The 27,170-nt window shown below is 37.6% G+C and overlaps 1 protein-coding gene across 7 annotated transcripts in view; it reads left to right on the top strand.

Moving 5' to 3' along the window:
- Positions 1-2,425: 2,425 nt before the first annotated feature.
- Positions 2,426-27,170, top strand: part of LOC126190661 (nuclear pore glycoprotein p62) — a 43,755-nt gene continuing 19,010 nt past the window's right edge. The window contains exons 1-3 of one of the 7 annotated variants that reach the window (XM_049931098.1): positions 2,426-2,662; positions 8,476-8,493; positions 23,118-23,328. In XM_049931098.1, coding sequence (XP_049787055.1) covers positions 2,587-2,662; positions 8,476-8,493; positions 23,118-23,328 — 305 coding nt within the window. In that variant the 5' untranslated portion in view covers positions 2,426-2,586. Of the gene's footprint in view, positions 2,663-8,475; positions 8,494-21,990; positions 22,195-23,075; positions 23,329-27,170 lie in introns of all 7 variants that reach the window. The other 6 variants (XM_049931097.1, XM_049931095.1, XM_049931101.1 and 3 more) reach the window with 6 other exon arrangements.

Here is a 27,170-nt window from a genome sequence, read left to right as displayed (position 1 = left end):
CCTTTTAACGTTCATAGCTAATACATAACTTGGCCTGACAGTATGCAAGTAGGTGTTTCCACAAGTGAGGTTATGCGAGTGGTGGTGGGGACATGTAAATATAAGTAATTCATAGTTGTGGAAACCGGACTTAATGGAAGCTAACATGTCATCTCACATATGTATAACTCACTTGTGTATTGAGCAAGAAGTTACAAATTAAAAGAAATTCAAAATTAGTTTTGCTCATTGATTTGGATTTGCAACAATACATCTGGCGACAAGAATTTTGATAGCTGGTTGATGCACCCAAATGATTTATATGAGAAATCCATTCTTGTACCCAGTGTTTGTGGGACCATGTCCTTTTGGTTGATGTTTCTGTAAGTTCTTGACCTAAGATTTGTATAATTACATTTACACCAGCGATATTCTAGTTGACACCATCTTGAATATGGTGCCAGTAGAGAATAAGATTAACTGTCTAAAATTACTGGGCTCTGGGTGCTCACATTTCAGACGATGATTGGGTGGGGTTGGGGGGGTGGGGATGGAGAAGGGCTGGACACATGTGCAAGTTTTTATTGCCTGTGGAAACATGGCATAGGCGTAGTTTCCACAGATATGAATTACTTGCAGGTGCATGCTACCACCGCCAATGTGATAAAATTGAATTTCAACCCACCTCTCCTACTGAAATTAGGAAATAATAAATTCACTCAAAAGTAAAAGCTCACATGAAATTGACATCATTTCCAACAGTGAACTAAAAGCTTGTTCCCAACAAATAAGTAGGATTCTCAGCCACATATGTAGTAGCTCACTGAAACAGGGCATTTTTCAAGATAGACTGAAATACGCTATTGATAAACCATTGCATAAAAAGGAGGATAGATCTGATACTAACAACTACCGCCTAATCTCACATCTGACAGCTTTATCCAAAATTCTTGAAAAAGTAATGTATTCAAGAGTAGCATGACATATTTGTAAAAATGAAGTAGTAACAAAATGTCAATTCGGTTTTCAGAAAGGCTTTTCAACAGAAAATGCTATGTATGATTTCACTGATCAAATATTAAATACACTGAATAACTGAACATCACCAACTGAATTTTTTTTTTTTTGATCTCTCAAAGGCTTTTGATTTTGTGAATCATGAAATTCTTCTAGGCAAGCTTAAGTATTGTGGTATGAGTGGGATAGTGCACAAATTGTTTAGTTCATATTTAAATGGAAGAATGCAGAAGGTTGAAATTAACAGTACAGATAGTCTGCAAAAATCGGCAATGTCCTCTAACTGGGGAGGTATCAAGAATGGTGTCCCACAGGGTTCAGTCTTGAGTCCCTTATTGTTCTTGATATATATTAACGACTTGTCACTCTATATTCATGAAGATGCAAAGTTAGTTCTTTTTGCTGATGATACAATTATAGTAATCACACCTAAGAGGCAAGAATCAGCTGTGGAAATTGCAAATAATGTCTTTCAGAAAATAGTTAGGTGGTCTTCTGCAGATGGACTCCCACTAAATTTTGAGAAAACACTGTTTATACAATTCTGTACAGTAAATGGCATAACACCATTGATAAATATAGTCTATGAACAGAAGTCTGATGTTAAGGCAGAATACTCAAAATTTCTGGGTGTGTGTCTTGACGAGAAATTGATCTGCTGAAACGATTATGTTCAGCTACTTATGGGATTAGGGTTATTGCAAATTTTGGTAATAAACATATCAGTAAATTAGCTTACTATGCCTTTTTTCGTTCACTGCTTTCATATGGCATCATATTTTGGGGAAATTCATCATTAAGAGAGAAAGTATTCATTGCACAAAAGCGTATAATCAGAATAATAGAGGGAGTCCACTCAAGATCACCTTGCAGGTATTTATTTAAGGAATTCGGGATATTGACAGTACCTTCGCAATACATATATTTACTTCTGAAATTTGTCCTTAATAACCCGTCCCAATTCAAAAATAACAGCGAAGTGCATGGCTACAACACTAGAAGAAAGGATGATTTTCAGTACTCTGGATTAAACCTCACTTTGGTACAGAAAGGGGTGAATTATGCTGCCACAAAAATCTTTGATCATAAGCCAAATAGTGTTAAAAGTCTGACTGATAGCCAACCAATATTTAAAAGCAAATTAAAAGAATTTCTGAACGACAACTCCTACTCAATAGATGAATTCTTAGACATAAAATAGTACCCGTAAAAAAATTATTATTTTGTGTAAAGAAAACTTATTTTGAAGTGACACGTTCCACATCATTACGAAATGTCGCATTCATGATCTATAGAACAAAGATTAATGTATTTATTAATAAGTGTGTGCATATTTCCACGTGAAAACGTTTCTGCACTGCAGGAAACTTCGTCTGATTTGCACCAGTGTGAGACACATATTGAAATCGATTTATAATGCGTACACCGAAATAATCTTTGGTGTGTTTATTTGTGGCTTTGCGCGAAGTTGAAATTCATGTGCGTTGTATATGGTTGTTTATAATGAACGTGGTGAGCTTTACCTTGCACGTGGATAATAACATATATTGACGGTATTAGGCGCAAACGATACGTTGAAACACTGTGAGGATGAATTTTACATTCGGAACTCCTGTTTCCAAACCTGCTACAGGTTTTACCTTATCTCTTCCCGCGGCGAGTACTGGTAAGATAATGCCTTTTTTTGTGAGAATTCTAATATAATGACGCTTAATACTTATCGAAGACCGTGGAATGTGAAATGAATTGAGTTTTCATCTGTTAATTTCGATTTGTTTGTGTACTCATGTTCGAAACAAGGCTTATTGTTACGTTACAACGCAAGTGCGTAAATTTGTGTTTATACATGAAAGTTTCCCAATTTTTGGTGTACTGCACCGTGACTTTTAGGTATTTGTTGATACCAGCTTGTGTGACAGTCGTGTCGTAATGGGAAGCTCATTAACTTTTAGCTATACCCTTAAGATTAGATTAATACTTGTTCCATAGTTCATGAATACGACATTTCGTAATGATGTGGAACGTATCAGGTTAATAAAAGATGTCTGTACAAGATGATATATTACACATAATACTGCATGACACTAATGTTCAACTGGGTTTATTTATTTATTTTTTGCCCTTAATTGATATCTAAAAATTCAGCCAATGAGTAGCAGGAGTTGTCATCTATAAATTCTTTTAATTTATTTTTAAATGTTAGTTGGCTATCTGTCAGGCTTTTGATGCCATTTGGTAGGTGACCAAAGACTTGTGGCAGCATAATTTACCCCTTTCTGTGCCAAAGTCAGATTTAACCCTGCATAGTGAAGATCACCCTTTCTCCTGGTGTTATAGCTATGCACACTGTATTACTTTTGAACTGGGTTGGATTATTAACAACAGATTTCATAAGTGAATATATATACTGTGAGGATCCCTAGACCCTTAAATAGATGTCTGCAGGATGACCGTGGGTGGGCTCCAGCAATTATTCTGATTACACTTTTTTGAGCAGTGAATACTTTTCTACTCAACGATGAATTACCCCAGAATATGATGCCATACGAAAGCAGTGAATGAAAGTAGGCATAGTAAGCTAATTTACTGAGATTCTTATCACCAAAATTTGCAATAACCCTGATAGCATACGTAGCTGAACTCGGACGTTTCAGCAGACCATCAATGTGTTGCTTCCAGTTTAACCTCTCATCAATGGACACACCTAAAAATTTTGAAAATTCTACCTTAGCTACAGACTTATGTTCAAAGTCTATATTTGTTACTGGAGTTGTGCCATTTACTGTACAGAACTGTATATACTGTGTTGGGTCGACAGAAGCGTCCGATCCCACGCGTCTGCTTTGTCCCGTGACGTAAGGGTGTTGTCGTGTGTGACGTCATGAAGGTGCGGAGTTTGGTTTGAGTGTGGCTGTCTCCAGCTCTGTTTTATCTTATTTTATTTACTTTTCTGATCTGTTCGTTCTATCTTGTGAGATTTTTTTTTAAAAAGACAAAAACACTAATCAGCTACTGAAGCATCTTTATCTTGTATGGGTCCTGGGGAGGTGGGTGGGTATTCATGCATGGCTGTCTTCACTTACACGTTGTATCTACGCAAGGCGTCTAAATTTGTTTATATTTAGTTTGCCCCCCACCCAAAACACCCCATTTCCCGCACTTGTCCCGTTAGTGTCATTAGGCTTCTTGTGGAAAGTGAGTGTGTGTGTTTTTTGTTTCCGCCATATTTGTGACGTCATGGGTCAAAGCAGACGGGTGGGATCGGACGCTTCCGTATTTCCTACTGTGTTTTATCAAAATTTAAAGAGTGTCCATTTGCTGAGAACCACTTAATAATTTTGTGAAAAACATCATTTACAATTGCATCACTTAGTTCTTGGTTTTTGGTTCTTGGTTTTACTATACTTGTGTCATCAGCAAAAAGAACTAACTTTGCATCTTCATTAATGTGGAATGGTAAGTCATTAATGTGTATCATGAACAGTAAAGGACCTAAGACCAAACCCTGTGGGACCCTGTATTTGATAGCCCCCCAGTTTGAGGAATCGGCTGTTGTTTTAACATTACATGAACCACTTATTTCAACTTTCTGCATTCTTCCAGTTAAGTATGAATTAAACCATTTGTGCACTGCCCCCCTCAAACCATAATGATTTAGCTTATCTAAAAGAATTCCGTGATTTACACAATCAAAGGCCTTTGAGAGATCACAAAAAATACCAATGGGTGATGTCCGGTTATTCAGAGCATTTAATATTTGATCAGTGAAAGCGTATATAGCATTTTCTGTTGAAAAGCCTTTCTGAAAACCAAACTGACATTTTGTTAGTACTTTATTTTTGCAAATATGGGAGGCTACTCTTGAATACATTACTTTCTCAAAAAATTTTGATAGAGCTGTCGGAAGAGAGATTGGGCGGTAGTTGTTGACATCCGACGTATCCCCATTTTTATGCAATGGTTTTACAATGGCATATTTCAGTCTATCGGGGAAAACGCCCTGCTCCAAAGAGTTATTACATACGTGACTGAGAATCCTACTTATCTGTGGGGAACAAGCTTTAAGTACCTTGCTGGAAATGCCATCAATTCTGTAAGAGCTTTTACTTTTCAGTGAGTTTATTATTTTACTGATTTCAGAGGGTTGGTGGAATTACAGTTGCTTCAAACTGCACAGGTATGGCTTCTTCAATTAGTAGCCTTGCCTCTTCAAGTGAAGATATAGATCCTATTTTCTCCATAACATTTAAAAAATGATTATTGAAAATATTTTCAATTTCTGATTATTTGTTAGTACATTTGTCATTCAGTTTTATGGCACTAAAGTCTTCCTGTGCTCTTAGTTGCCCTCTTTCACTTTCAATAATATTCCAAATTGCTTTAATTTTATTATCAGAGTTACTGATCTCAGATATGGTACACATGCTTCTGGACTTTTTAATAACTTTTCTTAGTAGCGCACAATAGTTTTTATAATATTGAACAATTTCGGGGTCAGTACTCCCTCTTGCTGTTAAATACAGTTCTCTTTTACGGTTGCAAGATATTCTTATTCCTTTAGTTAGCCAAGGTTTTTTATATGTTTTCTTGGAATTATGTTTAACTATTTTCTTGGGAAAACAATTTTCAAATACCCTTAAAAAAGTATAGTGAAATAAGTTATATTTCAAGTTTGTATCGGGTTCCTTATACACTTCATCCCAGTCTAGCTGCTGTAGGCTTTCCCTAAAGTTTGTAATATTTATATTGTTAATTGAACGCACTGCTTTGAAAGTCTGATTTGATATACTGCATGGAGCTATGTCATGTACTGTAACTAACTGTGCACCATGATCTGAAAGACCATTCTCAACAGGATAAGCATTTATGTCCTTAAACTTATCTTGGTCTATAAAAAAGTTATCTATCAATGTACTGCTGTTCTTTGTTATCCGAGTAGGAAAATCAATGACGGAGCTCAAATTGAAAGAACTGAGTAATACTACAAGGTCATTCTTCCTATTACACTCTTTCAGGGAATCAACATTGAAACCCCCACAAATGATAATTTGCTTCCCCCTGTCTGACAGATAGCACAAAAAAGCATCCAAGTTTTCTAGAAATATCTGGAAATTCCTTGAGGGGGACCTATACATTTTTACAATTATGAAAGTGCCATTTTGTTTAAGTTCAGTGGCACATGCTTACATATGTTGCTCTACTCAAAATTTTTTAGTTTCTAAATTTTTTACACTGCGGAAGCTTTTGACCTACATGGCAACTCCTCCTCTCATCATATTATCTCTACTTACATGTGCAGCTGATTTGTACCCATTGATGCTAACCTTTTGCATATCAGTGACAATGTGATGCTCAGACAGGCACAGTACATCTATTACATTCTCAGTTTCTATATCTTCTAAACAACGCAGAAGCTCATCAATTTTATTCTTCAATCCACCAATATTTTGATGAAATATACTACTAACATTATTTTTCACTTTACTTTTGTGAGGATCTTGAACTTTTTTTAACATATTTGGTACTTGCCGGGCTGAGTTTCCCACTGGACACTGATCTTACACTAAAAACGAGTTTACACCATGAGATATAGTTCCTCCCCCTTTAAATTTCCTGCTATCAGCCCAGCCAGTTTACCTTTCCCTTTCATGTTGAGATGTAGCCATGTCTAGTATAGTCCCACCTACAGAGTGAATCAACAGGAACCACACCAATGTGTGACCCTGCACCAGATCCAAGTAGCCGTTCCAACTCCAAAGTAACTCTCCTGACAGAAGAGCTCAAATGAGGTCGGTCGTGGCGCTCCAGAACCGACACAAACCCAACACTGGTATGACTTGATGTTGATGCAATCTTTGCCAGGTCACACTCTATGCTGTGCCCCGGATCTCTGTCAATACTGTTTCCCGGCCCACCCACAATAACCACGGTATCTTCCTTAGTAAAGCCTCTGCATAGTGAACCTAAATCCTCTGTAACCTGCCCCAGTCCAGCACTAGGTTTGAAAAAACTTGTGACCTGGTATTCTGACCCTAATTCATCCTGCAGAAGTTGGCCCACACCCCTAGCATGCGAACTACCTAGCAACAAGACTTTCTTTCTCTTTGCAGACTTCCATACATTCTTTGCTGCTGAAACCTTGTTGAGCCCTGTCTACACCTACCTCTGTGAGAGGCACATCAGTTTCTGACTGAGGCAACAGCTCAAACCTATTTTGCACATTAATAACAAAGCTGTCAGAAGAATTTCTTGGCCTGTTTCTTATGCCTGTTGCCACTTCCCACCCCTGTTTACCCTTCTCCCCCCCTATAACCTGCCCAGTTCTCACCTAGTCTCATCTAACTCAGCCTGAAGGGCAGCAATTTTCCCCTCCTGTTCCACAATCTTTCTATCTCTACTGCATAGCCTACAGAACCACTGATGAGTCTCGCTCATTTTCCCAATTCCCACGCCACTACAATCGCCCCAATGAAAAAAGTTACTACATCCATCACACCAGACCCCGGAGCTAACGATTCTACGGCACGTCAGGCCATTTACACTCATGGTACAAATCGATTTTAGTGACAGAAAGACAGTTAAGTTACCGGAAAACAATGAAAATACGTGTACAAAAAATTAGGCCTACTCGTGACTATGTAAACAGTGGTTCAGAAGTTTTTTACTGGAAATTACTTAAGAGACAACACTACAATAACATTTTAGTCAGGATTAAAATCAAAACATGGAAAATTCCATTAGTGGAAGAAAGCTCTCATTCGATCGTTGAAAATTCCTGGAAAAAAAGTTGCGTGAATTGATTTTACCTGCATCTGACGCAGTAGACACGCAATACGCAGTTACATTCGACGTCGAGAGCCCTGACCCAGTCAATAAGACACTGTTTGTCGCGATGAATCAAAGCAGTGATTACCGAAAATTTCTACAACGACCAGTTATGTTATATTACTGGTACTGTTAAAGCCTTGCACTTTCATAAGAAACCTGAAGAGACAGTTTCATTTTTATCTCTTCAAAACTACAATTTCATGACTGAGTGAAGTGCATGGATGGAGCGAGATTTAACCAGTAAATTAGATAGCTGTAAGATATGCTATAATAGTGTGTTCTATAATGTGATTAAGTAGCATATCAGCCTGTGGGGGAAAAAATCTGACGAAAAATTCAGTAAGTTATTTAGTTTACTAACTTTTTGAGCCCAGTTCTTAAGAAAATGTTTAAAAATACTGTAGGCCTACTTGTTTAGACAGCTGGTAAATCACTCAACTCTCTTGCCAGAAGGTCAATGTTTTTTGCGTACTGACCATTTAGATTAAGATTATCTTTGTCCAGCTTTTGCTTGTGCTCTTCATTGATCATCTTGACAATGACAGGACATTAACCTCAGACCTTCCATCCAATTCATTTACATATATGCTAAGAACTTTTGTGCTGTGCTGCATATGGTGTATTACTTCATGGTTCTTTCTTTTATTCCAGGCCTTTCTTTCCAGTGGAGTGAGTGGTTTGAAATGACAGTATTTTTTGTCTCAATATTTACGTTATTAATTTCTTGTAAACTCTCAAGCTGCCAAAAATATACCTCTTAAAGAGGTAATGCTTATTATCATACCAGTATCACTAATTTATTTGCCCAACGATTAGTTTACAATGATATATAAGATCTATCTGCTTAATAGAAGAAAAAGGTGTCACATATACAGAAATAAATACACTCATGTTTAATGAGGAGAGGGCAGGACAGGTGGTTGGCTTCACCATTTGCCTGAAGTGCTGTAGGAAAACCTTAACTGGGCTGGCCAAACGGATCATGGATCTTTATCCTCTTGAATCTAAGACTACAGTCTTAACAAATGTACTACCTCAGTTGGTTATATCAAACATTTGTAGAAACTATAACTAGTTAACTTAATAACATACAAAAAATTATGCTTTGGTCATTCAGCATTATATGCTTTAAGCTTCCCACAACACCTGATGGTGCTAACTGATGGACACCACTAGCCCTAGATAGGTTTATTTGGATCTGGTTACCAAAAAATTACATAACTGTTATGGGTTATGGGCCATTATCTATAATGATGATGGTGCTTTTAGGGTAATGAAATGGAGGGTCATAAGCATTATTACTGAAAACAAAAGGTTGGGTGTGGTTGAATATAATTAGCTAAAAAAGGGGGGCGAGGGAGCAGGAAACCACGCGATCACAAATCAAGGTTTAAAATTCAATACTGAGATCAAGAATATCTTAAAACCAATAACCCAAAAAGCAGATAAAACCCAGTATAAAATAACAGTACAAAAACATTTTTTAAAAAATCATATAATGGTGTGGGTGAGTGCTTAATAATAATGGATGAACAAGCCATCCTTTTACACACTAAAATCTCCCATGCAGTATTTTGGAAAGGAAGCCATGCAACATTAACTTTAAAACCTATACCACTCTTGTCTCGTTGGCCATTTTGTAGGGAACATCCTGTGGAAGACTCAGACTACCTCTCAGATCAGAACATAAAAATACAATTAAAATACTTGGTATACTGACACTTGTGTTCGACACATTTCACACACTGGTATCTCCTTACACCAGAGAAGAAAATCATGTGTTAGGGCACAATATCCCATCTGTAACCGTTAAAGGGCAACTTGATCTGCTTGTAGTAGCCAGAAGGGAGCAAGGCATGGTTGCTTTGTAGGTTTTACTGACTGCAACTTATTGCTCCTCACATCCAGCCATTCAGTCTCCCAATAATACATGGCCTTCCTTGTCATTTATGGGGTAACTGTTCCTAGGGGAACTGCCATCTTGTTGGCTGCATCAGCATGTTCATTTCCCCAGATTCCCATGTGCCCTAGGATTTCCTTCTCTTTGTCAGCCTGGACCATCCTGTCTAATGGATACATGTGTGTGTTGGCAAAAAGGGCACTTTGGATGTTAGAGCAGGGTGAATTTCTTGCCATAAGGTCATCTTATCTGTTCAAGTGTCCTCAGGATAACCAGCAATTCTATTTAGTAAATAGAAAACTGCTCTGAAACTGATGAAATTCTCTTGTTTAGATCCATCAGTGTAAACACAAAATAAATTGCACAGATCTAAAAGCTGCCAATAGTTAAATACTGATGGATTAGAATTACAATTATCCTAAACTGGAATGATCATGTATGTTTTGGGGAAAGTGAACCAAAAACAGTGTTTTATTGACAGAAAGCTTAAAAGGTGCAACAGGTGTACTAAAGAGACTGCCTACATTAATGTTTGTCCATTCTCTTCTGGAGTATTGCTGCACGGCATGAGAACCATATCAGGATTGATGGAGGACACCGAAAAAGTTCAAAGGAGCGAAGCTTATTTTTATTCTCATGGACATGGTATGTGAGTTGGGAGTGGCAATCATTAAAACAGAGGCAGTTTTCTTTGCGGTGAAATATTTTCGTGAAATTTCAATCACAGTTTTCTCCTGCAAATGCAAAAATCTTTTGTCAGTGTCCCCCTAAAGAGGGAGAAATGATCATCGTAATGAACTGAGAAATCAGATCTTGTATGGAAAGATTTAAGTGTTCATTTTTCCTGGCACTCTTAAAGAGTGGAACAGTAGAGAAGGTAGTATGATGAATCCTATGCCAGGTAGGCTGCTTGTACCAATTTCATAGTATGCTATGTAAATTTAATCCTGAAGTTAGTTGAACAAAGTAGTTCTTGTCAGATTAAGATTATGTGCTAGACGTGAATGTGATCTCAGTCTATTGCTTTTTATTTATTTACTTGTCCTTTGACCACTCAGCATGACTGTATAGGACACATTAGGCACATGTTCGAACACCTCTGTTTCTAAATGGGAGTCCAGTGCCTTTATAGTGCGCTACTTCACTTGGTATCTTTTTTTTAAAGGAAAAACATCAAGAAAGTTACACATATGTAGAGCCTATAATTAGTATACATCATGCCGAAGTATAAACAGTAACTATTGGTACAGGAAACTTTCATATTTTCTGAAAAACATCAACACATGAACACCTTCCAGTACTGCTTTCTTCATAACTGTTCTTGGATGTGATTACCTTCACTGAGGTGATGTGGTGTGTGTGCATCAGAATCTGAATCCAAGAAAACTGGAAACTAATGGGGGTTACGATAAACTGAATGTCCCAAGAGCCATAATACTTTCTTCTAACCAAGACAGCCAAGAAAGGGGACAACCACCTTCCTCTATTTCCAAAGTGAATGTTGTTACAAATGGGGTTGAAGGGGTGAAGAAACTCACTCAATTTATCTTCTCCATGAAGTCACACTGTGATAGTATTGTCCACATACCTCCGAAACACTGTTGGCTTAAGGGCAGTTGAGAGAAGTGCTCTCTTCTTGAAATCCTCTGTAAAAAGGTTAGCCCCCAGTGGAGACAGAGGGCTGTCCTTGGCGATGTCGTCAGTCTGTTCAAAATATTCTTAGTTGAACATAACAGGTGTGGAAATAAAGAAACCCGACTCATGCTCTAACTCTTTATTGAAAAAATGTACGCAACTGAAATGTTGTCCCCTTCAATATAGTCTCCTCCTCGATCCCTGTACTGCTCCGTGTGAATTTCCATTGTTGGAAGCAGTGCTGCAAGTCTTTTTCTGTTATACTGTTGAGGAGGCTTGTCACTTGTTCCTGCACTGCGTCCGTGGACTCGAACCTGTTTCCTTTGAGTGCAGACTTCAGTTTTGGGAGGAGAAAGAAGTCGCATGGTGCTAGGTCCTATGGATATTGTGGATGTTGTACCACTGGAATGTTATTTTTTCACCAAAAATGTTTTCACAGACATTGCGTTGTGGGTGGTGCATTGTTCTGAAGAAGAATCCCTGCGCGATACTTCTACAAATCTGGTCTCCTTCAATACACATTCAGAGGTCTTCAGAACAGTTTCGTAATAAGCGTGATTGACAGACAGTCTGATCTTCAGGCATCATCACTTTGAATTTTGATTTGCTCATGTGCACTTTCTACTTTGTAGTGATTGAGGGCTCTTCCAATGCATGGTTTGTTGCTTATCCTCTGGATCGTATTGGAATATCCTTGTCTTGTCACACTTGATTATTTTGCTGAGATAATCAAGGTCATTTTCAATGTTTTCAAGAATGCCAGCACAGCAGTCCACTAGATGTTGGTCAATCCAGGTGAAGTGCTCAAATAATTTAGTTAGTTGCTTGACCATTTTAAATATTTTGATTTTTTTATGTTATCACCCTATAATTGAGAATATCAAAACTTTTTTTTTTTTTTCCCCACTGTTACTGAATAGCGACCCTTTTTATTTGTTAGCAAACAAGTTTTTCAATTTGGAGAAATTAGTGTTAATTTGAATATGCCTGCACTGTGTTAAGTTACAACTTTGCAGTTGACATGATTATTTTTTAGGAGTGACTTCTCTGCAACATAGTTTGTTACCCAAAGTACTCTAAATTCAAAAATAACCGGTCAAAATTACATCCCAAGTTTGATATTTACAATTTTAGACAGCTCACTTTTTAGACCCAAAAATAACAAAGGAGTGATTTATTAGGTTTTTTTAGGTATCATAAACTAGCTTCATATAGAACAACAACAATGGCAATTGTTTCCTTAATTTTTTGTAAATTATTGAAATTTTAAAATCCATATTTTTTTCTAAGGTTTGGGGCTAGTTACCTCTGGTGGGACTGAATAAAAAAATGTGATTTTGCTCATGTTGTACACACATGGTAGCAAAGTACTGTAAAAAATTCAACATTGATATTTGACTGTGAACAAAGATATGTATTTTTGAAAATAAGGGAATAATTCACATTGCACACAACTGATCTTATGGCTGTTGCTTAATTCATGTGTGATATTGGCTAGACATAATAAATTATTATTGAAGGTATGGTTCTGAATTATATGCAAAAACTTAAAATATTGCTGAACTAAACATTACTGTTACCATGAAAAATTTAAAATAAATATTTTCTATTAACATACTTTCGAGATGTGGTACTTCTTATCCTAGGGTTGAGTGTTAAGAACAATTATTTCTTCAGACAGCTATGTGATATGGAATAAGACCTCCCAGTTGCTGTGGTAAGTTGAAGCACTGAAAGCTTCCTAAATACATTTTTCATTAGTATCCAAACTTTGTCACTAATAGATTTCAAACAATGAAAATGCAAATTGCAAACTGAAGAACTACAAACTTCATCTTTCTCATTTTTGAAGTATAGAACAAATGGATGCACTGTTACCTTGTCATGGACCCATAGTACCATTGTGTTTCATCCTGAACCACAAATGTGAAGTTTCCTGCAAAATCAGCTAGGACTATGTATTCAGTTTTATAAAGTTGTGCTTTTTGTCCTTCAAAAACTTGTCGGATTTTAGAAACATAGTGGTGTCTTTCTGAGATTTCCTGAGTTATCTATTAAAGAGTCAAAGCACTCTTCCTGAGATGTAACCACTGCTAGCATTTCAGCCCTGTTGGCTGTGATCCACTGTATGAAGTTTCTTGGTTGAGCAGCTCCTTTTCAGATTTGTTAAACAATTCAAGAACAGTTTCTTTACCAGGACATTTATCATGTAACCTCACCATGCAGTCATAATTATTAGTGCCACAAACCATAAATCTAGTAACTCCTTGTGGTTAACATCATTGAGTTTTGCACCTGCAGTCATCAGTTTACCATTTTGATGATATAAACAAACACATGTGGAACGTGTTCCTGAGGAGCCAGCCAAAATACACCACTTAGAGTGAAAGTCACAAAATTTTGACCTTCCAATTTTACATTCAGGATGAACATTTTTGAAAGCTACATAAAGTTCATTTATATGTGGCAGCACGTCATTTCTGCTTTGTTACGCACTCCATTTATAACAATGCTTTCACTATCTTTGCTACCTGAGCACATTCTACTGTTTTTATTATTTGCAAAAACCTGCTGGATCTTTTCAGTTGTTTCTTTACAAGTACCTACTCCTTCTTTCTTTCCTAAAACTCGTAGAATGTCTTGCCCTTTCACTAATTTTCATGTTAGTCTGACCAAACGAACAGAAACGCTGAACTCTTGAACTGTTTTTTTCTCTTGATCATGAGTGAGAGAGCAAACTTAAAATTTTTACTTTTTCCTCTCTATGTGTCACTAAACACTTACTTTCTAATTTCTCAGTTACGCTCAAATATTCGGTGTCTGATGATTCTGGAGGTAGGCTTTCTTATGTTTTAGAAATACTGTTGGTATATGCATTATTAAACCATAATTCTAAGTCTTTTCTAATTTTGACTGAAATTCATTGTACCTTGCTTTCAATGGCTGCTTTTCTTTCTCTGCTATTCAATTTTCTTATTTTTGAAACAAGAGATTACCCTGAATAAGAACAGGCAAAATCCAATTTGCTAATAGCTTCCTCAGTAGGAATATAAATATCATTAACAAGGTTACATGATTCTGGTTCTGGATCCATGATAAATGTTTGTGTAACAATGTTGGCACAGTGAATTTCCAGTAATTACTCACAAACTAATGATACAGAGAAATATCCACATAATTTAAACAAAGTTTGTCTATCTTCATCGAAGTCATTAACATTTTTAGTTTTTTGAAACTGAACTGTAACCTTTTTTGTGACACACTTACTTACTATCTATCCAATAGAGCACTGTTCATCCATTTTATTGTATTCCAATTAGTCTTTCAAATTTATTTATTATTAAATTTTACAGTTATTTTATTTTAAACATAGCTGCGTAACAGCAACGGTTCCATGTAATTAGATTAAAAACAGCCGACCAGTTGCAAAGGATAAAGTAATCTTTACCTAGGTTTCGATAGGTTTAAACCTATCGAAACCTAGGTAAAGATTACTTTATCCTTTGCAACTGGTCGGCTGTTTTTAATCTAATTACAGTTATTTTAGTTAGTTAAAAATTACACTCACGACAAAAGTGCACAAAATATTCTACATGCTCAATGGAGTATGTACTTTCAGTCTAACATAGGTTTCTGAACAGACTGAGAACAACAATGCCACACCCAGCAAATGTAGTGGGAATACACAGTTCATGTAAGGACTTGTTGCTCTGTGTACTGAGCTCCTGTACGCACTTGCCTTGAGGACTAAACTCGTGCACCAAACTGTAGCCTTCTCATCAACAGAGAAATTCCACAAGTTTATTATTGTACTTACATCATTTTGAACTCGTCATAATGTGCTACTTAATTGAGAATAAATCTAGATGTAAATGGGCAACTTTTTGACATAAACTAAAGCAAAAGTTCATATTGTTTAATATTTTATTGTTAACTAGTTATATAGGGTGATAGTCTAAAGTAAGTATAGGTTACACTAAATTTCATTGCAATGAAATAATAAACCATTTAAGTAGGCAACAACCCTGAGAGCAATTGTAATGTGAATTATTTCCTCATTTTCAAAAATTCATATCTTTGTTCAGTGAGATACCAATGTTGAATTTTTTTACAATACTTTGCTTCATGTAGGTGTACAAAATGTGCAAAAATCGAATTTTTTCTATTCAGTCTCACTAGAGATAAGTAGTCCCAAACTTAACAAAAAATAAAGATTTTCAAATTTCAGAAATTTATAAAAAATTAAGGAAACATTTGTCAGAATTCTTGTTCTATACAAAGCTGGTAGTTTATGATATCTAACTAGAGAAAAAAAAAAAAAATGCTTTGATAAATCACTCCTTGGTTGTTATTTTTGGGTCCAAAAGTGGATTTTCTAAATTTACAATACCAAACTTCAGAAGTCATTTTGACTGGTTATTTTTGCATTTGGGATGTTTCGGTTCACCAACAGTGTTGTAAAGAAGACTTCTCTAAAATCAGTCATGTTAACTGCAATGTTGTTACTTAACACAGTGCAGAGATATTCAAATTAATGCTAATGTCTCCAAATTGCAAAACCATTGTGTTCTTACAAATAAAAATGGCCACAATTTAGTAACAGTGCAAGGCAAATTAAAAAAAAAAACTGTTTTGAACTTCTCAGTTATAGGGCAATCACACACAAAAAAAATCAAAATATTTAAAAATCGTCAAACAAGCCTCATTGTATCACATCATATGGATTGACGCTGTTACTTCTGCTCGTCTGTGAGGATTCTTGGTACCGCTTTAGCACAAAGCTTTGTCATGCTAAGACCATTGTGCAAAATGTCTGTTGCTTTATTGGTAAGGGCCAGTTCTGAAATCGCTCGAACGCATGGGAGGTGGTCTTCTCGAACAATTCTACCAACCTTCTCCACATTCTCTGCAGTTTTTGAAGTGGAAGGTCTTTGACATCTTCCCTACTGTCCTTGAACCTATTAACCCAATTGAAAACTTGACTGTGATATGAACGCTGATAACCATAAACTTGTTGCAACAAATGTTAAGTGGCAGACTTTTCGAAGTTTTGTGAGGAATTTGATGTTAACATGTAGTTCCACTTAACGAAACAATTTCTAAGAAGGCTCACAGCCAGACTAACCACCACAGCGATGTGAAATTTTGTATGCATGTCAGGGAAAATCCCAAGGGTATTCACCCTCTCTTTTTTGTTGACAAAGCAGGAAATACACGCAACAGCTCACCCAGTTTCTTTTTTGCTACATCATGTAAAACAGATTGAGGCTAGAGTATGCCGAAACAAAGCAGTGATGCCCACCTGAAATTTTTTGTCGACTAGTGGCAAAGAATCTGTGGGAGGTATTTCTGTAAAAAGTGATAAAACATCAAATCTGACCAAATGGTCAGAACTGCATAGACGGAGAGCCCCCAGTCTATTGATAGTCAGCTGAGTTATGGATGTGATGTGAGCGTTTACCCACCAATGGTCTCAGCAAAGAAACAAGATGTTATGCCAAAACATATGTAGGAGCTCCAATGTTGCTCACTATTGGGTGTAATGGAACACAATCCTTTTGAATTTTTGGGATGCGGTACTGTGTTGGTGATACACAACCATGTGGTCTTAACCTCTTGATGATATCTTGAGGTAAGGAGGTGGAATTCAGTAGTGCAGAAGTTTTCTGTTGCACACTTCCTGCGGTGTCGTTAATCAGTTCTCCTACAGATAGTCACTTAAACAGACCATACATCTTATCACACATGCATACACTCACTATGAGGTAGCAAAATGGTTAGATTACCTTCATCTGCCTTAAATGCCACTACATTAGTATCCTCTCTTAGATTTTGTAGTGCAGTCCTTTTTGTAGACATTAAGGTACTATGTTGCGGAGGACCTTTCAAAAGCATATAGCAGGTTTCCCCTTCTTATTTCTTTAGCACCAATCATGAAACTTATCAGAGTCGGTGCTCTAGATGTAGGTGCAAAACTGAGTCCCTTGCATAATACAGATATCATGGTATTGTCCAAATTTTTCACCATAAATTGAAAATGGAACATCATACAGTTACCTCTTGTGGCCATGACTGCTGTGGTAAAAGATGATCAAATTTTTACATCTGCTGAAAACTGTCATCCATACGGATCCAGTTGAAATTAGCCGAAATCATTCCACCAACTCAATCCCATGCAAAAGGAGAGAGATGTTCTGTAACCTTTAGATGTAACTGTTACAATTCTTCTAAAATGGCATCTAATCTTCTTATTGTTTAGAAAATCCTCTCTTTTGACATTAACATAACTAGTCTTCTCAGTAATCTTCCATGCTGTGGCAGTCTTAATAAAATGTCACTCTGGCAAATTTCAGTATTATGCCATGGTCCTGATATCTCAATAAAATAGTTAAAGTATTTAACAGTTTTGCTCTCTTACCACAATGTTGAAACTTTGGACATGAGGCCATCTCCTCCCCATAAAGGTGTCCAATCTGAGTTTAAGTTTTAAAATTTTCCCAGTGAACTGAATGTTCTAACAAATTTCATGCTTGTAGCCAATCATCGTTTAATTGATCACACCATAGTCTGACTGGGCACCCGCCAGTCATCTTCATATGGGCCATTGGAGACTGACAAAAAGCTACTGTTCCACAAGATATGGCAAGCTGCGAGTATTCCAAGCTTCGGAGACCAATGGTGAGGTGCTTCGTTCTGCAATATAGCGTGCTGTGAGTATTCCGCACATGCGTCAAAATCAAGTTGACAGGTGGACCACAATTCCCGGTGGCAGTGCCCTTGCTGGCGAAACCATGGAACTCAACTGTGCTCCAGCTTACTCCTTGCCACTGCTGTTAATGCACTCTCTCGCCTTTGATTAGAACAAATCATTGAGATGGTGGCATTTTGTTCACTTTCCAACTGGTAGTCACTATTGTGGTTCATCAGATGCCCCTCCAGGCATTATTTGCCATGGATTCTTTAATAATGGAGTGTGAAAAAGATGTTGCTGTGGTAAGAAACATAGTTCTGTCATACTCTATTGGATGTCAAATGGCAGTACAGTGTTTGACCATGGTGGACTTGGTTGCAGAATGTGAATGCAACATTAATGTTTAGTGTGGCACTCTTTCACGGTGCATGTCGTCTATCCCATACAAGCCATACCACATTGACAAGTTACTTTGTCTCCTGCAATAACAAGTCATCTTTCAGTGATCCCAAATCACTTTCACTTTAAATTTACAGTGGATTCTTTGTATTTTAAAAGAAATGTTGCCCACAAAACAAAGAAAAGCTAAAGATTTTGCCGGTGTGTAGTCCTCTTGGTCTGATTACTGATTTGTGGCTTTGACTGACTGCCTTGTTAATCTGCTGGGTGAAATATTCATTTTTCTGAGCACTGTCTTGAGATGGGCAAGCTCTTCTTGCAAAGTATCTAAAATCTGAGACAGCATGAGCTCTGTGTACAAGTTTTCAAGCATGCTCATAGTTTGCAACAGGTGATGACAACTTGACGCTTGCAAATACAAATCGGTATGTTTGGGCTTAACAATAATCTGAAAGTCTCATAGAGCCATCATTCTTTTGTCTAACCAAGACAGCCAAGAAAGGCAGACAACCATCTTACTCTATTTCCATAGTGAACTGAATGTTGTTATGAATAGAATGGAGTTGAGGTGGTAGTGAAACTCCATCAATTTGTCTTCTTCATGAGGCCCTCACTATGAAAGTATCATTCACATACCCACAAAATTTCATGTACCTCCAAAATACAGTCAGTTTAAGAGAGGAGAACACACCAACAAAATTTTTAGCTTGTCTTAGCTTTGTGGGCAACATTTTATTTAAAACAGCAAGAATTCTCTGATTTTCTGTCCACCATCTAAGATTGTTGACCTTTAGGGATCCGTAAAGCATGTCTTCCTTTAGCGAAAGGCTGGAATTTACAAAATACCTTGTCAGTGTTGTATGGATTACATAGTACATACAAAACACACTGTGAACGGATGCTGCACTGAACATAAACATTGAACCCACTTTTTGTAACCAAGTAAGCCTGTGATTGCTGAGCACTGTACTTCTACTGGACATCCAATGGCGTGTTATAGACCTATAATTCTGACCACAACATTATATTTTCGGTACTCCATTATACCAGAATACACGGAAATACGACTGGCAGAGAATCTAATGGACCTGACAGTGGCTACCAGTTGGACAGTGCATTGAACCCCATCATCTCCACAATTTGTTGTAATTGAAGACAACAGGGTGCGCCAACAGTCACAGCAAGCAGTAATATAGAGGATAGGTGAGTTCCCAGGGAATCGTTTTCTGTCCGTCAACTTGATTTTGACACATGCGTGGAGTCCTCACAGTGCGCTATATTTTGCAGAAAAGTAGCTTTTTGTCAGTCTCAAATGGCCCATGTGAAGATGATAGGCTACAAGCATGAAATTTGTTCGAACATTCAGTTCGCTGGGAAAATTTTAAAACTTAAACTCAGATCAGACAACTTTATGGGGAGGAGGTGGCCTCATGTCCAAAGTTTCAACAATGTGGTAAGAGAGCAAAACTGTTAAATACTTTAACTATTTTATTGAGATGTCAGGACCATTTTATAATATTGAAATTTGCCAGAGTGACACATTTTATTAAGACTGCCACAGCAGGGAAGAGTACTGAGAAGACTAGTCATGTTAATGTCAAAAGAGAGGAATTGCTATACTAGAAAAAGTTTAGATGCCATTTTAGAATAATTGTACCAGTTACATCTAAAGGTTACAGAACATCCCTCTCCTATTGCATGGAATTGAGTTGATGGAATGATTTTGGCCAAGTTCAGTTGGATTCATAAGGATGCAAGTTTTCAGCAGATGTCAAAATTTTGATCATTTGTTGCCACAGCAGTTATGGCCACAAGAGGTAACTACACGAAGCTCCATTGTCAATTTATGGTGAAAAATTTGGACAATACAATTCTATTTGTATTACACAAGTGACGCAAATTTTGCATCTACACCTAGAACACCACCTGCAATAAGTTTTGTGAGTGGTACTGAAGGAGCTGTACAACACTGTCCATTGCATAGTGCAGAAGAAATAAGTAACATAACCTCAACAGAAGGGCAGCACTATGAAATTTATGTGAGGATACTGATATAATGGTGCTGAAGGCTGATAAATGTAATGCAAATGTTGTGTTACCATATAGTGTGTAAAAAGATAAGACATGTGGTCTGCTAAGTGACTGCCTGTTGGAGAATTGATTGTGACCCCACAGAACATTTGCAACAGAAAAGTTCTGCACTACTGAATTCCTCCTCTTTACCTCAGAGGATTGTAAGTAGGGTAAGACCAGATGACTGTGTACCACCAAGACTGTATGACTTTCCAAAAATTCAAAAGGAAAATGTTCCATCACATCCAATAGTGAGCAACTTTGGAGCTCCTACATATGTTTTAGCTAAATATATAGCTTCTTTGTTGAGACCATTGGTGGATAAATGCTCACATCATGTCAGTACTCAGCTCTCTGTCCAAGCAGTTCTGGCAATTTGGTTAGCTTTGATGTAGTGTCACATTTTACAAATGTCCCTCTTCCAGGTTCTTTGGCATGAATTTGCATAAAGTTGCAGGTGGACATTACTGCTTTGTTTTGGCATACTCTATCCTCAACCTATTTTATCTTAAACCAAGAAATTTTGAATTGACTGATGGCATTGCCATGGACAGCCCTCTGTCTCCCTTGGTGGCCAACCTTTTTATGAAGGATTTTGAGGAGAGAGTGCTTCACGAAGTTGCCCTTAACCCAAAAGTATTTTGGAGATATGTGGTGAATACTTTCATAGTGTGGCTTCATGGAGAAGATAAATTGAGGGAGTTTCTTCACCACCCCAACTCTATTTCTAACAACATTCATTTTGGAAATAAAAGAAGATGGTTGTCCCCCTTTCTTGGCTGTCTTGGTTAGATGAAAGTGTGATGGCTCTTGGAGCTTTCAGTTTATCGTAATGGCACTCGTACCGATTTGTATTTGCAAGCGTCAAGTTGTCATCACCTGTTGTTGCAGACTATGAGCATGCCTAAGACAATCGAACACAGAACTCGCACTGTCTCAGATGTAGATTGTTTGCTAAATGAGGTTGCCCACCCGAAGACAGTGTTGAGAAAAATGGATATTCCACCCAGCAGATTAATAGGGTACTGTCAGTTAAAACCAAACAAGCACCCAAAGCAAGTGGACAAGAGGAAAACACATCAGCAAAATCTTTAGCTTTTCTTCCTTTTGTGGGCAACATTTCATTTAAAATAGTAAGAATCATCTGTACATTCCAGGTGAAAGTGATTTTCTTTCCATCCTTTAATATAGTAGACCTTTTGGGACCATTGTAGGATTACTTGCTATTGTGGAATGCTGGAATTAATAAAATACCTTGTCAGTGTGGTATGGCTTATATAGGATGGACCGCACACACTCTGAAAGAATGCTGCACTTGAACATCAATATTGCACTCGCCTTTTTCAACCAAGCAAGTCTGCTGCTGCCAAACACTGTATTTCTAGTGGATGTTCAATAGAGCATGATAGAACTATAATTCTATATAACTATAATAAAACAGTATATTTTTCTTACTCCATTATTAAAGAATCCATGGTAAATAACGCCTGGTGGAGAATCTGATGAACTGCAATCGCGCCTACCAGGATTATAGTGCATGGAACCCCATCATCCCCACGATCTTTTGTAATCAAAGACGACAGAGTGCGCCATCATCCATGGCAAGTGGTAATGCAGAGGACAGCCGAGTTCCGCAGTTCCACCAGTAAGGAGGCTGCCGCTGGGAAATGTGGTCTGTCTGTCAGCTTGATTTTGATGCATGCATAGAATACTCGGACTGCGCTTTATATTCCAGAACAGAGCAGCTCTTCGTCAGTTTCCAGTTGCCCACCTGAGGAAGACTGTCATTTGCCCAGTCGAAATATTGTATGATGGATTAAACAACAACCGGCTGCAAGCCCAAAATTTATTTGAACATTCAGTTCTCCGGGATTCTTCCTATTGACTATACCTGTGGAAGTAATGGATTAATGATAATAAAACATTATCAGTGTTCATTATGGGCATGTGCGAATGTTCACACAAAATTTCAGCAAAATCCGTGATTGTCATATGGGAACTTTTTGTGATATTAGATCATTGTCTTGGAATAGCTGTATTACATTTTCAGAATGAAAAATAAAAAAAAGATTTTCAGTACCTAAGTGATATAGTCACCCCACCCTAAATGTTGTATTTGAGAAACAACACTACAGTGAGACCCCAGAGTCCAGGTGCTTGCAGTTTGTTCACTGCCTATTCATCCGGACCAACCACTCATGAAATCTCTGCCTCTGGCAAAACTGTTCTTTGTACAACATTACTGCTCTGTCTTGACTGATCTTGCTTCATTAAATACTGTTAGTGTCATTGGTTAGTGAGTGGTGCTTAGAGTAATTTACACAGTTACCACTGTGGTTACTTTTCTTATTGTTCTTCTGTAGTTTATTATCATAAAGATCAGTACATATTATCTGAGAAGTTCAGATATTTATCTGGGATGAGAATGTGTAGAAAATTTAGTCTGTAAGTAAAACTTCACATTCAGTGAGCTCATCTGTTTTTTGCTGAAAGGAAAAACATTTTTAAAAAAATTTAAGATACTTTAGACTAAATGGTTTGTTATTTATGAAGGACTGACACTAACACCAAAAACTACAGCCACTACGTCAACAGCTGCTGCATCAGGAACAACAGCACCAGCAGGAACAAGCACAGTGGCGACAACAACCGCTGCTACTGGCTTCAGCCTACCTTCGACTGCAGCATCTGGCTTCTCCCTCATCTCAAGTGCTGCTACATCAACAGCTACAGGAACTGCACCCACGACCATTCAGGCTATAGCAATAAGCTCATCTGTACAGGCCGGACTGGGTGCAACCACTGTGTAAGTTCTTCCACTTGGTTATTTTGGTACAGGGTGACAATTATTGAGCTATATGAAAAAAAAGTACATCATACACACACTTTATTCAACATGTAAATGTCACAACAGATACTCAGATTTAGGTTGTGACATGTTCAATATGCCTGCCATCATGGTAATGTGGTGCAGACGAATAGCGAAATTCTGCATGACCCGCTGAAGTGTCGGAACATTGATGCTGTTGATGGCCTCCTGAATGGCTGTTTTCAACTCAGAAATGGTTTTGAGGTTATTGCTGTACACCTTCTCTTTAATACAGCCCCACAAAAAGAGTCGCATGTGTTCAGATCCGAAGAATATGGCAGCCAATTGAGGCTCACGCGAGCTGCCTGTTGGAACCCAGAGCCAAGATGTGGTCCACAAAGTGCTCCTCCAGGACATTAGACACTCTCCTGCTTCAATGGGGTTGAGCTCCATCTTGCATGAACCATATCATGTAGAAATCAGAGTCATTTTGGATAATCAGGATGAAATCATCTTTCAAAACCTTCACATGCCATCAAGGAATATTGCACTGATTATTCCGTGACTGGACATTGCAGACCACACAGTCAGCCATTAAGGGTGAAGAGACTTCTCAGTTGTGAAATGCAGATTCTCATTTCCCCAAATGCGCCAATTTTGCTTGTTGATGGACCAATCCAAATGAAAGTGAGCTTCGTCACTAAACTAAATCATATTCGCTTCAAAGTCCTGTTTGTCCATTCTGTGAACAATAATGTTGGCGAAACACAAACGCTGGGTCCATGGCCTCATGGCTTAATGGCTGATGGGTTTGAATTTTGTATGGGAAGAGATACAGGTTTTCAACAACAATTTGTCACAGTGTCTCCATGTCCCACGTGTTGTGCAGCTTGTCTGATCAATTTCCTGGGGCTGGTTTGAAACACAACCCTTGTCTTCTCAATGTTTTCAGGTGTTTTCACCCCTGTTGGACAACCACTATTGCCAACACTGTCATCACGAACACTGAATGTTCTCTCAAACTTGTGAATCAAATTGTTGATTGTTAGTACACTTGGACCAGTTGCCTTCAGCTTGAACTTGGTTGCAAAGTTACTTTGAGCCACAGTTGGGCTGTTATTGCTCACGTAGTGTTGCGTGCTCAGGCACGCTGTACAGTGACATTTACGCATGCAAATGGCCGACAAGAAGGCATGCGCATACTAAATCCCATCATGCCCCGCGGCCAACTGTGCAGTTTGAACATCCTGATACAAACTGTTCAGAAGTTATGACTTTTTATTTCACATAGTAATTGTCACTCTGCAGTTATTAGTGTAGGGTGATATTACTTATTAAATTTTACGAGACTATCTACTATATACCTTGTTTGCTGCTGTGATTACCGTATTTACTCGAATCTAAGCCGCACTTTTTTTCCGGTTTTTGTAATCCAAAAAACCGCCTGCGGCTTAGAATCGAGTGCAAAGCAAGCGAAGATCTGAAAATATTGGTAGGTGACGCCACAACTAACTTCTGCCGTCGAATATATGTAGCGCTACACAGGCATGCTTTGTAGGCACAAAGATAAATACTGGCGCCAAAACCTCTGCGTCAGTAAAGTAATTAAAAAAAAAAGATGGAAGACGAGCTTTTTTTTCTCCGCCCCGAGTTTCGACCACTGCATTTTCATACATTATCCAAGGAAGTAAATACAATTCCATATTGTTCGTCTTCGAGTGTAGCAGCATTTCAATGTACTGCAAAAATCCGACTGGCGAGACTGTTGGGATGTTTGTCAGTATGGCCAACTCTACGTTCTGAATTTTTCCCTACCTATGAGAAGAGATGGTTGCTAATAGGAACCCGATGAAATGTGAATCACATGCAGTATTCTCTTCACCATAAGAATAATATGAACATAAACATTTTGCCATGTATTCTTTCATGTTTGCTGCTATCTCATTTAAATCCTGTCTGCCTAATAAACTACGAAACTAGAGTGAGAAAACAGCAAACGCGGAAGAATATACATATCGTGTCATGTTTATATTCGTATTATTCTTATGCCTAATAGTGATACAGCCATAAATGAAGCACGGCAACTGACTAGATTTTTAAATCTAAGATGATTCTAATTTCTGTACAGAATTTGATGTACTAATGAAGCGGTCGCAAAGATTTTCAAACGGAGAAAAATTTTCGCCTAACTCTCGTTCAGAACATGTTCTGTCATACGCAGTCTATTATTTGGTTCTTGGTGATCATTATCAAAGAAAGCAGCAGTGTAAGTAACAACAAATAGCAGTCTCTTGCCATTGTTGCGCTAATGAGACGATTCCTCTTTTTTTTTTTTTTTTTTTTAAATTGTAAGCGGCAGTAGCACGCACAAAAGCAATCCATGCCACGAGCGGCAACAGGTCATAAACACGCACTATCAGAATGCGACAAACAATGCATGACACAGTACAGTAATGCATTTTCAGCTTAGAGTGACGTAAACACCTATAACAAAGAAAACGGCACTTATCAGATCAAAGCAAAATAAGCAATCGATTCAAACCAGACGAAGCACGTGAAAAAGGAAGGGTTCCCGTATAAATACGGACGGAGCGCCTGACGCATAGCAATGGCTACCTGGTAAAACTTAACTGCTAAGCTTACGACTCGAACCAAACTACTGTAACTGTATCGTCATTCATTCGACCTAAATTGTGTCTCATATTACACTGGACCAACTTTGTTTCGATTTGGAGGTGCGGCCTAAAACTTTTCTCTCCCCTTGAATTTCGAGTCTCGAATTTCACGTGCGGCTTGGATTCGGAAATCTTTCTTTTTTTTTTTTCCGAGTCTCATTTTTCAGGTGCGGCATAGAATCGAGTGCGGTTTAGATTCGAGTAAATACGGTATCATATAGGCTAAAATCAAAAAGGTAATGATGATGATTACATATTCATGTTTGTGAAGACCATGTATTGAAATCCTTAGCGATTCCCCCCTCGATAGGCATTGTGCCCTAGTCCAATTAAAAAATTGACAAATTGCCAACATATATTTATGTTAGTTATGTTAGTATTTACACTATAATTATTCACAATTATATATTAACTGCTTCATTTATAAATAAGTAGTAAACCATCTTAGTTTATAATGTTAGTAGTGAAATAAGCCTTTGCACGTCTACAAGCAACTTTTAATCCTTGGGAATCCATACACTTCTGCGTGTGGTAGCATGAGCAGTGCATAAACGCCACCTGGCAATAAAAGAAAGAAAGGAAGAAGTGGTTTTATCAAAGTAATATTGTTATTAAATATTTCAAGATATTTATTTGTACCAGAATTAGGGAAAACAGTATAAAGTTGATGCAGAGCAGTCATTACCAGGGCAAGCTGACAAGTTTTTGGACTGGCAGTGAAATACTGCATTTATTTACTCCATAAAAAACTTCATAGCAATGTAGTTTCATTTTATATAGATGTGCTTTGTCTGAATGTTCTCCCAGCTGGTATATTCCATCTATAAAGTGATGTGCAGAATACTGATCTGTAGCTGTAATGACCGTGATTGCTCTAAAAAATTTTCCGACCATAAATCCCTTTAATACATTTAGATCTCAAAATATGGGGAATTCAGATTATACTAAATCTTGTGAATAGAATAAATGTCCCAGTAATGCATATTTATTGTTTCATTCATTACCAAAGCATCTTTGTGGACCGGTACATTGTGCCAATTAGTTATAACTTTTTCATTTTTGCTATCCAGATTTCTTCTCACCAAACTGTAGATTAAAATGATTTGTATAGACCCACCAATTATTGTTTCAGCCTTTCCAGAATAATAATAATAATAATAATAA

This window comes from Schistocerca cancellata, chromosome 6 (assembly GCF_023864275.1).
Source record: "Schistocerca cancellata isolate TAMUIC-IGC-003103 chromosome 6, iqSchCanc2.1, whole genome shotgun sequence".
NCBI lineage: Eukaryota > Metazoa > Arthropoda > Insecta > Orthoptera > Acrididae > Schistocerca > Schistocerca cancellata.
Note: the sequence above shows the minus strand (reverse complement) of the source record. Positions and strands in the feature narration are given on the sequence as shown.